The 15,016-nt window shown below is 53.4% G+C and overlaps 1 protein-coding gene across 2 annotated transcripts in view; it reads right to left on the bottom strand.

Annotated features, from left to right (window-relative positions):
• Positions 1–15,016, bottom strand: part of TMED3 (transmembrane p24 trafficking protein 3) — a 96,026-nt gene that overhangs the window by 69,833 nt on the left and 11,177 nt on the right. Inside the window, exon 3 of one of the 2 annotated variants that reach the window (XM_027068283.2) lies at positions 7,726–8,117. The exons of the other annotated variant lie outside the window; for it this stretch is intronic. Coding sequence (XP_026924084.1) covers positions 7,854–8,117 — 264 coding nt within the window. The 3' untranslated portion in view covers positions 7,726–7,853. Of the gene's footprint in view, positions 1–7,725; positions 8,118–15,016 lie in introns of those variants that run through there. 2 annotated transcript variants of the gene reach the window in all.

The raw sequence follows: 15,016 nt of genomic DNA, 5'->3' as shown, positions 1-15,016 counted from the left end.
GTATTATTGACACCCCCTCTCAGCCGCCTGGACCTGGGGATTCAAGCCAGGAGGCTGGACCCAATTATTTGTGGAGGAACTTGGCAACCCGGCAGATTTTATTTCTGTCTTCTTTGTGACAAACACAGAAATGAAAGCGATAATGTCATTTGACCACCGCTAAATATCATTAATGTCCGCGAAGACCGTCCCTATTTCCTTCTCCAGGACCAAGAGCCACTCAGGGCCTTTCCCAAGCGTGGTCCCCACACCAATCACCGTGCATTGGGTCCATTGTGAATATCGAGGTGCGTGGCCTGTTCTGCAGAGAATCACACCTGCTGAGGGGCGGCCCCCCTCCTGTGGAGAGAGGTGCGGCCACGCGCCACCCGGTCTCTCGGAATGAGCACAAAGCACAGGTTTTATCGGGGAAACACACGAGCCAGGGTGATGAGGCACGCAGGCCCCTGCACTGCGCTCATCCGTGGAGAAACGCAGAGGGGCAGGCCCTCCCTCCGCTACCCCCACGACGCGGAGCCCATGAGCGAGTGCCACGCGGCCTGAGTTTAGACACCGGATGCTGGAACGCGGTAGACACTTTGGGAGGCGGCATTCTGGCTGCAGAGTTCAGGAGCCTCTAGTCCCATGGGAACGCTGTGCCTGGCCTCTCTCCCCCCGGGGCAGATGACATCTGTCCCAGGCAGACTTCCAGGCACCTGACGAGGACCCCTGCCTGGGGTCACCGCCGAACGATTCTGCAATACAGATCCACCCCCCGCCTCTCCTTTGTACAAATGTTCAAGAGCCAGTTTGTCTGAGGGAACACATAAATCGGGGTCAAGGCTGGTTCCGTGCTTCCTGAAAACTGACCTAGCCACCATTACTGTCTGCACCCAGCCCGGGCGTTACCATCCTGCGGATGCAAACACAGTCACTTGGAGATTAGCGAAAGGGGAAAAATGCATGGAAAGAAGGAGAGAGAGAGAGAGAGAGAGAGAGGGAGGGAGGGAGGGAGGAAGGAAGAAAGAGAAAAGGTCAGCCCATGAAATGCACAAAGGGGTGCTGGACTGCCAAATGCGGGGGGCCCCGGGGCTCCGTGCTCAGTCACACGGCCGACGGGATATTAATCATCACCTCGGAGCATCAGGTGACGGAAGCCAGCCGAGGGCTCTGCTCCTACAAGCCATGTGGCTGCCACTGGGTGCTCAGCTTTGGGGATCTCAGTGACCAGGCTTCCGGAAGGCACAGACGAGAGGACGGGGGTCGGGGTGCGGAACAGGAGGATGCGCCTTTGTTTCACGTTAAAACTGCGGAGAACGGAGACCTGCTTTCTCAAGTACGGTTCCTACCGCCCAGCTGCAAACACCTCAGTGCTTTGGTACGATCTTAACCCTCAGGAGGGCTGAATCACATCCAGGTATTTCTTCTGTATTTTGTGAATGACCTGCTTCTGACTTTTGCTGACAGCTTTCACTTCGAAGTCTTTAAAAAGCAGATTGTAAACATTCCTTATGTACGAAGGTATCGGCCATTTCTTCGTGACGCTGTGGGCAGGCAGCTTTTCCTGGTGTGCTGCTTGTCGTTTTTGGCATTTGACTTACAAAAGGTGCAAAACTTAGGAGTTGGCTCGATCAGTCTTTTCTCTTAGAATTCCACCTTTTTATGGTTAGAAAGCCCTTCCTAAAATAAAAGTTACATAAATGATAACTGTATTCCTTTCTAGTGATTTTATGGGTTTGCTGGGGTTTTCTTTCTTTCTTTCTTTCTTTCTTTCTTTCTTTCTTTCTTTTTTTTTTTTTTTTTTTTGCATTCAAATCCACCTGGAATTTATGCTGAGCTATGGCAGGTATGAGACACAAAATCCAGCCATGTGATCTGTGATCAGTGATCTGATCAAACGTGTTTCTGACCAGTGCAGCCTGCCCCATGAGCTGTCCTGTGCACCTGCCCCCAAATCCGGATGGTTTCGTTGACCAGTCGGCACCCGGCCACACGGTTTTCAGCCTGTAACTCTGAGATAGTAGATTATGTGACACACACATTCTCCCTCTTTTTTAAATGTCCACCACTATTCACACACATAAATCAATTTTCTGTGTTAACTTTAAATAGTTCGGTAAAGTCCCCCCAAAACCTCCCATCGCCGTTATATTCAATGCGTTCACCAATTCTGACAAGTTGAGGGGTTTGCTGTATCCCGTTTGCTCTCCAGGAATTAGAAATCGTGTAAAAACTATAAATATAAATATGAATCATGTAAACTAAGCCAGAGTTCATGACGTCAGCAAACTTTTGTTCTCCTTCTCACTGACCCCAAACGGAATTTTGTTAATTCCTACAGTTATCTTCAGATAATGAGATCTTTTACTAATTACGTGACGCAAGTGGTTAACGCTTGTGATTGAGTTTGCCATATTTATGTGATAACCTGGCTCGTTCTGAAATCTCATGTTCCTTCTAAGGCTTTCAGTTGAGATAACTCGGGATCAGCAGCTCAATAGCGAGGGGGGCAAAGTACGTGTAGATCATAACATCGAACGCTATCCGGTTTACAATTTAAAATGAGATGCTTTCAGCGGAGTTACCTCAACTCATTCTCACAGAATTACAAGAGACAAAACTCGGTGTCCTCCTGTTATAGATGAAGGAGCTCGGGCAGGGCAGACCTGGGTCTCCCCGATCCACACCGCTGGCGGGCGGCGGAGGTGGAGCCTGATGCAGAACTGGATAAAAACATCAGCTGCGTGTATCATGGGGGATAGTACGCACGAATTCGTGTGACCCGGGACACCGGCTCACCCAGCGCTCCCTCAGTCTCCCACCTCACGGCACGCACAGGAAGTGACATCATCACACGGCACACGGGTCAGGTGCACAGAGCTGAGGGTGCTGCCTCCTGCGGACACCCGTGTCGCAGGACACCCGGAACCCACGTAGAACCCTGTGGGTGCGACGCTCGGATTGCATGCCGTGGAAGGATATCCAGGGTGCAGCGTCAGGCCACAGTACACGGCCGCGAGTGTGAGCAGTGAGCCCTCATTACAGAACCCGGAGCGTCAAATACCCACAGTGGTAGGTATTATTTCCCCTTTTCTTTTGCCCTTGAGTCTACACAGAACTGGTCTCTTTCTTGTGCTTCGGCAACATCCCGTTGGTAGTTAAAGACAGAAACTAGGTGACCCCAGAAGCTGCCGTTTACCAACCTAAACAGCCCTGCTTCCTCCGACAGCGTGATCAAGGGTACCCATGCAAACCCGGCGCTCTAACACATGGTTAACATGGCTCAGGTCCCGTCCCCTGTTCCGTGTGGAGCCCACCCAGCGCCCAGCCCCAGCCCAACAGTCCTGTGAATTTCTGAGCTTCCTCCTCTACCTGGTCTCTCCTCCCGGGCAGAATCCAATTTGTCCGAGTGTCTCACGGGGTGTCCAGGGCAGTAGCTCTGACATATAAGGTCAGGGGCATCGCTCTCGTGTCCCCCCCATTACACCCCTAGTAAATGCAGGGACGCTGTGCTGTCCGCACAAGGCAGGAAGAAAAGGCCCTCCTGGATGCAAATCAGAGCAGCCGCTGCGGAAATCAGTGCAGAGGGTCCTGAAAAATTAAAAAATAGAACTACCCTATGACGTAGTCATTCCATTTCTGAGTGTTTACGTGAAGAACACAAAAATATTAACTCAAAAAGAGAAAAGCACCCCTCTGTTTCCAGCAGCGTTGTTTACAGCAGCCAAGACGTGGAAGCACCCACGTGTCCATCAACTGACGAACAGACAAAGAAGTTAAGCTATATACACGCACTAGAATACTACTCGGCCATAAAGAGGAATGAGGTCTTGCCATTTGCAACGATGTGGATGCATCTCGAGAGTGTAACACTAAGTGAAATAAGTCCGAGAAAGACAAATACCGTATGATTCCACTCATATGTGGAATCTGTAAAACAAACGAGCAAACAAGGCTCCCCTGCCAGAGGGGAGGGGGTGGGGGGATGGGCAAAATACGCGAAGGGGATGAAGAGGCGTAACCGTCCAGTCATAGAATAAATAAGTCGCGGGGGTGAAAAATACAGCACAGGGAATAGGGTCAACATTATAGTAACACTGTATGGTGACAAGTGGTTTGGGGAGCATTTCGTGTCGTGTGGGATTGTTGAATCACTGTGTTGCACACCCAAAACTAATATAACATTGTGTGTCACTATACTTCAATTAAAAATAACAGTCAGGGGCACCTGGGTGGCCCAGTCAGTTAAGCGTCTGACTTGGGCTCAGGTCACAATCTCGCAGACCGTGAGTTTGAGCCCCACGTCGAGCTCTGTGCTGACAGCTTGGAGCCTGGAACCTGCTTTGGATTCTGTGTCTCCCTCTCTCTCTGCCCCTTCCCCGCTCATGCTCGGTCTCTCAAAACTAAATAAACATTAGAAAATATATATAAAAAGTCTATTGCATTTTCTCAAACATTCAGCTAGTTAATCCATATAAACACAGCTGTGACGTGGGCAGCAGATACCTCCCCAAAAACCCCAGTCGGAAAAGGTTAAAGATGGGCTCAGAGAAGGGGCGATGAGCCAGGCAGGTGAGGGTCAAGGCCAGCTCCCTGAAGCTGATCTTCTTGATGACACACACCTGCCGGGACCCCACCCCAGACCCTGAGCCCAAACCAAGGGGGGGGATGGCTGGCATCTCCTCTCGTGACATCAAACCTGGCCGTCCCCGTGGCGAGGATCGGAGTGTGCTAGCCTCCCAGTGCGGGACGCTGGCGTGGTCAAGCCAGGTCAAAGAACGGTGGCCGGTGGTGGGGGGCATCTGGTTTGAGCCTCTGGTACCCCCAGGACTGGAGTCCGGCCCCTGATGGCAAACGGGTTTTCTGGGACCCTGAAAACCCTCCTTCTGGCTTGAGCCACACGGGTGAGCTGGTGTGGCATTCTCTTGCATAGAACCCACGTCCCCAGCCAGGCCAGCCACCTCACCAACGTACCACCTGGGTCCTGGGCTGCAGGTGACCCTCCTAAGACCCCGGTGTGGCCAGCCCACCACCTCCCGATTTAGGGATTAGCCCATAGGCACCCACAGGCAGCTGTCCGCACACCGGCGAGCTGTGTCTTCACGGAGAAGTTGAATAATCCCAGCAGGTATATCACGGCTGACTTCCTGGTCTCAACGTACATTGTTTACTTAGTTGATATAAATTCCAGCTCGTCTCAGAGGACCCTGGGGTGCTCGGCAATGGGCGACTGGCAGAGGCTGACTGCCTGCATCGCTGGTAACAGGGAGGTACGAGGCCCGGGGCGGGGGGCGCGAAGGAAGCAATACCATCCTGGTCCCCGTCCTGGCCCATCGCAGCCTTGGCTGTTCGAGTAAGAAAGTGACTCGTGGACGGAGGTTACGAAATGTGTGCCGTGGCCTCTCCACCCCGACGTAAGTAAGTCCTTCCCACAGAAAGATCAGAATGAACCAAAGTAAAGCCAGGGAGCAGAGCTCTGGCCTCCACAGGGACGGTGCTGTGTGCAGTCTCCTTTCCCTGCTCCCGTCCTGCCCCTGTAGTGGGCGGTGAGAGGGTCTGGGGCTTCCTGCAAGGAGACCCCCTTCCCTTCCTGTGCCTTCCCTTGAGTGTGTCTTTCTCTTCTTGTCGCTGGAGTGCATTTACAGGGAACGTGAAGCCAGGAGTAAGAGGCCAAGAGGCCAGCCGGCTTGCTCTTAGCCACAGCTGAGGGCCGGCAACTGGCTGTCAGAGTGTCCACGGGGGGCCACGTGGTCTGAGCCTCATGCCCAGGTCTTATGTGGCGGGGAACGGGAATGTCCCGGGCCTACCCTCTGTGCAGAAATCTTCCCTAGGGTCTGACTGGCTGGCGTCACCGCACTTGAGGAGGCTGCTGGTCAAGGGGAAAGGGTCTTCTGGCTATTTTTCTCTCCCTCTCTCTCCCTGCTTCCCTCTCCCACCCTTCTCTGACCAAGAACAACCAAATCGTAACTTTCATTTTCTGGACAGAAATGAATGGCAACACTGGGGCCTTTGTATCAGGCAAACGAACAGTTTCACACATTCCTACCGTCTGAGAGGCCAAGAGCCCCAACCCCTGAAATTCTGGAAAACACATCCCAGCTGTCATGGGGATTCCTCTCCCAAGGTTGGGTTCTTCACGGTGGCTTCAGGCTTGAGCAGGGGAAATGGAGGGGCCGGCCCACCGTCTGCGGTACCGAACACAAGCTTCCAAATGAGATTCCTAATCCTCCAGGCGAGGATCCGTGGGAAAGCCGGGTCACTCCTTCTCCCAGAGAGGTCGGCAGCTGCACCACGAGAAGAAGCAGGTGACAATGTGCGGATCTGGGAGCGGATGAAAGTGAGGCAGTGGCCTCATTGGGCTTTGCTTAAGGTAGTGATTTTACTTCTTCCTCTTCTAGATTTTATCCTGTTACGCAATAATGTGTTCACTTTATAAAAGCAAAACTCAACACCCGAAAAACAAGTAATCCGGCAAAGAAATGGGCAAAAGACATGAACAGACACTTCTCCAAAGAAGACATCCAGATGGCCAACCGACACATGAAAAAATGCTCAACATTACTCATCATCAGGGAAATACAAATCAAAACCACACTGAGATACCACCTCACACCAGTCAGAGTGGCCAAAATTAACAACTCAGGAAACAACAGATGTTGGCAAGGGTGCAGAGAAACGGAACCCTCTTCCACTGTTGGTGGGAATGCAAACTGGTGTAGCTGCTCTGGAACAGTGTGGAGGTTCCTCAAAAAATTAAAAATAGAACTACACTATGACCCAGCAATTGCACTACTAGGTATTTATCCAAGGGATACAGGAGTGCTGACTCGAAGGGGCACATGCCCCCCAACGTTTGCAGCCCTTTCAACAGTAGCCAAAGTATAGAAAGAGCCTACATGTCCATCGATGGATGAATAGATAAAGAAGAGGTGATTTATGTATACAACGGAATACTATTCGGCAACGAGAAAGAATGAAATCCTGCCGTTTGTAGCAATGTGGATGGAACTGGAGGGTATTATGCTAAGTGAGATATGTCAGGCAGAGAAAGACAGACATCATATGTTTTCACTCGTATGTGGATCCTGAGAAACTTAACAGAAGACCATGGGGGGAAGGGAAGGGGAAGAAATAGTTTCAAACAGAGAGGGAGGCAAACCATAAGAGACTCTTAAATACAGAGAACAAACTGAGGGTTGATGGGAAGGGCAGGGTAAATGGGAAAATAGGAGATGGGCACTGAGGAGGGCACCTGTCGGGATGAGCACTGGGTGTTGCATGTAAGCGATGAATCATGGGAATCTACTCCCAAAGCCAAGAGCACACTGTATACACTGTATGTTAGCTAATGTGACAATAAGTTATATTTAAAAAATAAATTAAATTTAATTAATTAATTAATTAATTAATAAAAATAGAAGATGTAGATGAGGAAAACACAACACAAGCTCTCTAAATGACACGTGATCTGCCATCGAGAAACACGGTGCTGTCTTGAGGATATTCTCTCTGGATTTTCATCTTTGCAAAAATGTGTGTGTGTGTGCACTTTGAGCCCCAAATGGGACCGCGTTTTGGAACCTTCTTTTTGGCTGTTGATAAAATTATTTTCTTCATAAAGTTCCTGCACATTTTAAAAAACTTTTTCCTCTGGCAGTAAAATAGGTAAAATTTTTGTCGTTATGGTAATTGGGAATCTTTACCATTACGTTTTCGAAACAGCTCTCCTTGCTTTGTAAGAAAATATTGGTTTTGTATATATTTTTAATAGCCCGCTTATTATTATTAGTTCTTATAGATTTTTAGTTAATTACCTTGGGTTTTCCACACTTTGTTTCTTCTAAAACCATGGCTTTTCCTTTCTTTCCTTGGGCTTAAGTGCAGGAAGAAAAATCAGCTCTCGAAAGGAGTGCTGACACATTAGGGAACGTCTCACGCACTCCCCCGCTCCCGTGCGTCTGGGATGGTATTGATTTGGGACTGACCACAGGACGTCCTACATTCCGGTGCTGGGCAGAGTCTGTCTCCTGAAAGATGGCTGGACCCGCGGCTGGTGAGCGAGGCTGGAATGTTCGGCAGAGATCAGGGCACCATGGGAACACCCACCTTCCGACCTCCCGGAGTGCCGTCTGGAGAGTCTGGGAACAGGGTGAAACCAGGTCCTGAGAAGGTCTATCGTCAGAAAATGGGATCAGTGGTCTGAACCACATAACTGTGTCCAGGATGTGTATTTTTAAATCAATTTCCCATTTCACTCTATGAAGTATATTTCCGGGGGAAGAGAGGACAAGTAATCTATTTTGAAGCTCTACTTATAAAAGATTTTTCTCCCGTCTTTTCAACAAGCAGATACGGAATCTGGAACTAATCCTGGAACCTGTCAGGGATTTGGTGTGAACAAAAAAGGCACTTCTCTGCTCTGACCCTCTCAGCCCCTGCACGTTGGAGGTCCGCAGGATCAGACCTGCTTTTCCATCCACACACGCCCTGATGGCCACATCTGCACACGGCCATCCTAGCGTGTGTGAACCCCGCAGGGGCCTCTCCGGCCTGACTGCCCCGGGCACGGCCGTCAGGACCACATCTCAGTGGGTAGCTTGTAGGGACCCCAGACGCAACACGGCCAACACAGCGCCCTGGGTCTGCCCCCATGGCCCCTACCCGAAAACTCTCCTTCCCACAGGCGGGCCCACGAGAAAACGGGAAACTTTGCACCCAGTCCTACAACGTCGTGAAACTGTCCTCGACTCCTCCCTTCTTCCTCTCCTGCCTCGGATCCACCCCGAGCCCGTCCCTCCACCTGCTGAAGCCACGGCCACCTCTGCCCGGACCCCTGCCGTGGCTCCTACCCCCGCATCCAGCCACACGGCAGCCAGATCATATCTGGAAGACAATCCAACCCAAACAGGAATGTTCACAGCAGTTCTGTTTGAAAAAGCCCGACCTGGGAAACAGCCCAGTGTCCCTCGGCGTGTGACTCAGTACACGTGGTACACACGTGCCACGGGGCCCTTGCCACATGGCAATCACACGGAACGGACTATGAAGACACACGGCAACCTCGGGAGTCTCTAGGGCGTTACACTGAGTGAGAAAGGCCGATCTCGGTAAACTGCATGATTCCCTTTACAGACCATCCTCAAAATGACAGGTAAGTGGTTGCCAGGGGTTAGGGACGGTGGAGGGAGGCAGTGGTACAAGGGGCTCCGGCGGGGAGATCTCCGTGGTGGTGGCTCCGTGGATCTGCGTATGGGATAAGACACGTGGCACTGATGGTTCCGGAACTTTCCGGTCATCACCTAAGACGTTACCATTGACAGAAACTGACAGGAGCGGATATCAGATCTCTCCTAAAACTACTTTTTTTGAGTTTTTTTTTAGAAATTTTAGGTTCACAACAAAATTGAGAGGAAAACAGAGATTCCCCACATGCGTCTGCCTCCACATACACGCAGCCTCCGCGTCATCAAAACACTCGCCAGCAGGACTGACTACACTTTTACCGAGGACGAGCCCACACGGACACACTGTCACCACCCCAAATCCACAGTTTACCCCGGGGTTCGCTCCCGGTGGTATCACACGTTCTAGGAGGCTAGACAAATGCTAACCCACCGTCACGACCCCATGGAGTGTTTTTACTCCCACCCCGGCCACCACTGACCTTTGTATGTTTCCACGGTTTCGCCTTTCCCAGAATGTCACGTGGTCGGGACCACATAACAGGTAGCCTTTCAGACTGGCTTCTTTCGCTCATTTCCCGCTGATGCCGAATGATATTCCGTTGTCTGGATGGACCAGAGTTTATCCATCACCCACGGAAGGGCATCTTGGCTGCTCCAAGTTTTGGCGATTACGACTAAAGCTGCTGCAGACGGTCATGCGCAGGTTCTCGCGTGGACCCGATTTGTCTATTCCTTGGGGTTAATGCCGAGCCGCGAAGGCGCTGGGTCACGTGTGGGGTTTTGTGGGAACCGCCACGCTGTCTCCCGGGGTGGCCGCACCACGTCCCCTCCAGCAACGAACGAGACTTTCTGCTCCTCCACGTTCTCACCAGCACGGGGTGTCGTCAGGGGCTCCGGATTTGGCTGTTCTGTTCTCCTTCTGCAACTTCCCGTGAACTTATAATCATTTCAAAATAAGAACATTTAAAACTCAAAACTGCAGAAGAACAATTTGACTATGCTACCTCCGTGCTGGCTTCCCGCCTCACTTGTGCATAAAGAACGTAGTCTCACCGTGACCCAGACGGTCTCCTGAGCTGTCCCGCTAGCCCCCCTGCTCACTGGCACACCTATCGTTCTATTCCGATGTTCCCCAAACGTGCCCTGAAACTCTGCCTCAGGGCCTTTGCACTTGCTCTTCCAGCTGGAACGTTCCTGCGCAAACGCCATCTCATCAGTGAGCCTATCCTTGAACCCAGCCCCACTAATTCGTGTCTCACTCCATTACCGCACACCCCACGTCACCTGTCTTCACCGCACCATCGCGACCTGACCTCACACGTATTTACTGGGTCGTCTGTGTCGAGAATGTTCTGAAGAACGTAAACTTCACGCGGGCAGGAAGTTTGTTTCTATGTTATTACCTCCCCAGCGCGTAGCAGTGCGCAGCACATAGATGTTCAATAAATGGTCACCGAATCGATTACTCAATTCACTGGGACTGTTGTCCTTATGGTTACGAGTTGCAACCTGAGTCTCTCCCAGTCTGTCTTGGGTTCTCTTTATAGCGCGCACACGGGTTTTACCGTGCGACAATCTAAACATCCGTGCAGCCGGACTCCCTTCTTTCTCCTTCTGGACATTGTATCCGAAGTAGAAGGACCCCCTCCCAAGCCAAGGCTTCAAGTGTTTGCCTCTCTGGAAACTGCTGGGCAGGAAGCAGAGAGGAGCGGCTTCTAGTCTCAAAGCTGTGAGCATCACTTCCTTTTCACGTTTGTTTTTATCCTCACGGTACCCCTTTGCCAACCCTTCCGTTCCCAAGTTTGCCGGTAACCGGGGGCTCTGGAGGCGTTTCTGGCAGGCCACAGCTTGCACACGCCGTGCAGACTGTGCGAGATCTTGGCTCTGTGAGCCGGCCAACGCTTTACCTTCAAATAGGGGAGTTTGCCCCCCTACCTGTGTCTGCGTGTCAGAAACACTTGAGGTTAGTTCTTTTACGCTAGTTTCACAGCTTGTATCTCTGCTTCAAAATCTTTGTAGAGGCAATGACTTCCTTGTTTTTAATATGATAATGACACGTTTGGTCACAATTTTTGTCTGCCCCATGCCAGCATTGTTGGTAAGTGTTTTCCATTTTCAGTCTGTTTTCCCCAGTGTTTCTTCCCTTTTATCCTGTATCCTTGGATAGACCCAGGACACCTCAACCTTCTCAACCTCAACCTCAATCCTTCTCAACCCAGGCACCCCTGGCATTTTGGGGTCCGCGGCTTTGCTGTGGAGGCTGCCTTTGCACTGCCGGATGGATGTTCAGTGGCATCCTGGACCCCTGCCCCCGGATGCCTCCTCCCCACTTGTGACACCCAAAAGTATGTCCAGACACTGCCAAGGGGGCAGCCCCCAAGTGTCCCCCAGGGTCATGGTTCTCCCCGTCGAGAACCACTGGCGTCGATCACGAGCTCCTGCCTCTGGTTGCTCATCCCTGAGACAGAAGGACACAAGCCTCTCGCGTGTAGATGAGCCCATGCTGGGGCAGGCATGATGCCCCCCGTCGGCGCGTGGCGAGGAAGCAGGAGCCAACGAGCGCCCACAACCCTCTTCTCCAGCCCCCTGGGGACGGCAGGTGGCGCTCCACACGGGGTGCACCACTCTCCTCCGTCCGCCTGGCGAGGGGGAGCCAGTGACCCTCCCAAAGCCTGTCCCTAAAAGCCCTCCGAGGATGGAGCCCAACCCTCCCTTACGGCGGCCTAGACTGTTCTGCTGGCCCTCACCTGCTTCCCCATCCTCGCTGCCCCTCGCGCACCTGTGCCCCTGCCCCCGCGCTCTGGCCAGCCCGAGTCCCGGCTTCCCCGAGCCATGCCCTGCCTCGAGCCTGGACCCCTGTCATCACGTGGCTCGGTGAATCCGCGGATGCACGAATGAGCGACCTTTCTAATGTGTGTTTATACTTGAGAGAGACACAGAGTGGGGGGGAGGGGCAGAGAGAGGGAGACACAGAACCGGAAACAGGCTCCAGGCTCCGAGCTGTCGGCACAGAGCCCGATGCGGGGCTTGAACTCACGCACCGTGAGATCATGATCTGAGGCCGAGTCGGACGCTGAACCGACTGAGTCACCCAGGCACCCCTAGAATTTTCCTCTTTAGAGGAAGATAAATAAACATTTATTTATTTTTGGGACAGACAGGGACAGAGTGAGAGCAGGGGAGGGGCAGAGAGAAAAGAAGACACAGAACCTGAAACAGGCTCCAGGCTCCGAGCTGTCGGCATAGAGCCCAACGCGGGGCTCGAAGTCATGAACCTCAGGTCATGAGCTAAAATTGGACACATAACAATGAGTCACCGAGGCGCCCCAGGATTTGCTTTCACACTGATGTCATTCGGCCTCCACCTCCTCCTCCTCCTCCTCCTCCTCCTCCTCTTCCACCTCCATCAACTCCACCTCCTCTTCCGCCTCCTCCTCTGCCTTCACCCCCTCCTCCTCCCCCTCCTCCTCCAGGTTCTCCTCCTCCCCCTCCTCCTCCCCCTCCTCCACCACCTCCTCTTCCTCCTCCGCCTGGTCCTCTACCACCTCTTCCTCCTCCTCCTCCGCCTCCTCTCCCTCCCCCTCCTCCACCTCCTCCTCCTCCTCCACCGCCTCCACCACCTTGACCTCCTCCTCCACCCTCTCCTCTTCCTCCTCCACCTCTTCGTCCACCTCCTCCGCCTCCTCCACCTCCTCTGCCTCCTCCACCTCCTCCGCCTCCTCCACCTCCTCCCCCTCCTCCTTCGCCTCCTCCTCCACGTCTTCGTCCACCTCCTCCACCTCCTCCTCCTCCACCTCCTTCTCTTCCTCCACCTCCTCCGCCTTCTCCTCCTCCTCTTCCACATCCACCTCCTCTGCCTCCTCCATCTCCTCCCACTGCTCCTCCACCTCCACCTCCTCCACATCCACGTCCTCCTCCTCCATCAACTCCTCCACCTCCTCCACCACCTCCTCTTCCTCCTCCGCCTGGTCCTCTACCACCTCTTCCTCCTCCTCCTCCGCCTCCTCTCCCTCCCCCTCTCCCTCCTCCTCCTCCTCCACCGCCTCCACCACCTTGACCTCTTCCTCCGCCTTCTCCTCTCCTCCTCCACCTCCTCCTCCACCTCTTCGTCCACCTCCTCCCCCTCCTCCACCTCCTCCGCCTCCTCCACCTCCTCCCCCTCCTCCTTCGCCTCCTCCTCCACGTCTTCGTCCACCTCCTCCACCTCCTCCTCCTCCCCTCCTCCACCTCCTCCGCCTTCTCCTCCTCCTTCTCCTCCTCCTCTTCCACATCCACCTCCTCTGCCTCCTCCATCTCCTCCCACTGCTCCTCCACCTCCACGTCCTCCTCCTCCATCAACTCCTCCTCCTCCTCCACCTCCTCCAGCACCTCCAGCTGCACCCAAGCTACTCTCTGATGTGACTATTCGCCGCAGCAAACGTGTATCATCCCAGTTTCAAGTGGGAGAATTGAAAAGTGCCTTCGCTGGGAGGTTCTGAATGGAGGTTCTGCAGAGACACGTTTCCTTGCGCTGAGAACCAGCCCAGCCCTCAGAGCCAAGGTGAGCCTTACTGGCGTTTCCATCCTGACCTCTTGTGGTCATTTCTCGTGTCGCGGCAGTCCTCAGAAAAGGAAACGCCCTGAGTGTTTCCGGGAAAAGTCATCAAGGAACTAAACACAGCAGTTGGAGCAGCGCTGACTGGGAACAATGTGTGTTCACGCCACTTCCCTTCGGAGACTTCACTCTCACCGCGGACGTGAGACCCCCAGCCCAGCAGTGGGTCACACGGCCAGGGGCGGCTGGACCGGGGGTCCCGCCCGACTCCACGCTCGGTGCCCCGTACCTTACTCACCAGGCTGAAGGGTGACTGTGCCTCTGCTCGAGCCCGACACCCGTCCTCCCCCGCCCGCAGACGTCAGGCTCTTTGTTCCCGGGCTCTGACGCGGGCCCGGGTTTCCACCACAGACCCCTCGGCCTCAGACCAAATACCACCTCTGGCTCTCCTGGTTTCTCCGGCTTGCATCTGGCAGACGCAGGGACTTCTCAGCGTCCGTAAGCGTGAGAGTCAGTTCTCATGGCAAACCTGCGGTAAGTCCGGTCGTGTCTGTGTCTCCGTTTCTCATACACATACAGTCTGGAAGAAACGTCCCCCCCTCGGTGGCACCACATTCACAAAGGACAGAATCGGCAGCTCCAGCCTGAGCCACATTCGCCTGCGACCCTTCCTCACCCCCGACCAACTACTCCTTTATCCAAAGCTTTCACCAGGAATGGGTTTTACTAAGCCATTTATCTTTCAGAGCCTCTTGAGAGAAGTAAAAAGCATCCCTCAGTTTACTCTTACTAGCCGGGCGGGACTAGCCGGACGGCTTTGGGAAAACCTGAGTAAATGAGCCGTGTCTCAGTTTCCCCACTGTAAAACGGGAATGTTGAGAGTCCCCGCGTCAGAAAGCCATTTGGAGAGCTAAATGAGGGGACACACACACCAAGCGTCTCCCACTTGGGTTTGCTCACGGGAAGAGCGGAGAGTGATTCCTTCCACGGTGGCCGTGACTAGGATTATGTCTTAAATCCCCAGCCGCGTTAGAACAAAGGATCCAGGAGCGCCGTGTCGGGACCCGGGGTCAAGACCAAGTACCAGAACAAGCGGCTCCTGGTGCTCTGATCACTTGGGGAACCACAAGGGGCTCGGCAGCTGAGCCTGGACCCGGGGACGGAGGCGGACGCGTGCACGTGTCACTGTGTCACAATTACGCGTCACTCTCCTGTTGGGGGACACTTGGCCTGAACGGGGTTTTGCCAGATGCCGGGGTTGTTACCTCCTCGTCCGCTGCGTAGTTTCCTGGCAAGTTTTGCTCATCCTTTTTTGAAT

Source organism: Acinonyx jubatus, chromosome B3 (genome assembly GCF_027475565.1).
Source record: "Acinonyx jubatus isolate Ajub_Pintada_27869175 chromosome B3, VMU_Ajub_asm_v1.0, whole genome shotgun sequence".
Taxonomy (NCBI): Eukaryota; Metazoa; Chordata; class Mammalia; order Carnivora; family Felidae; genus Acinonyx; species Acinonyx jubatus.
This window is presented reverse-complemented; position numbering and strand designations above follow the sequence as displayed.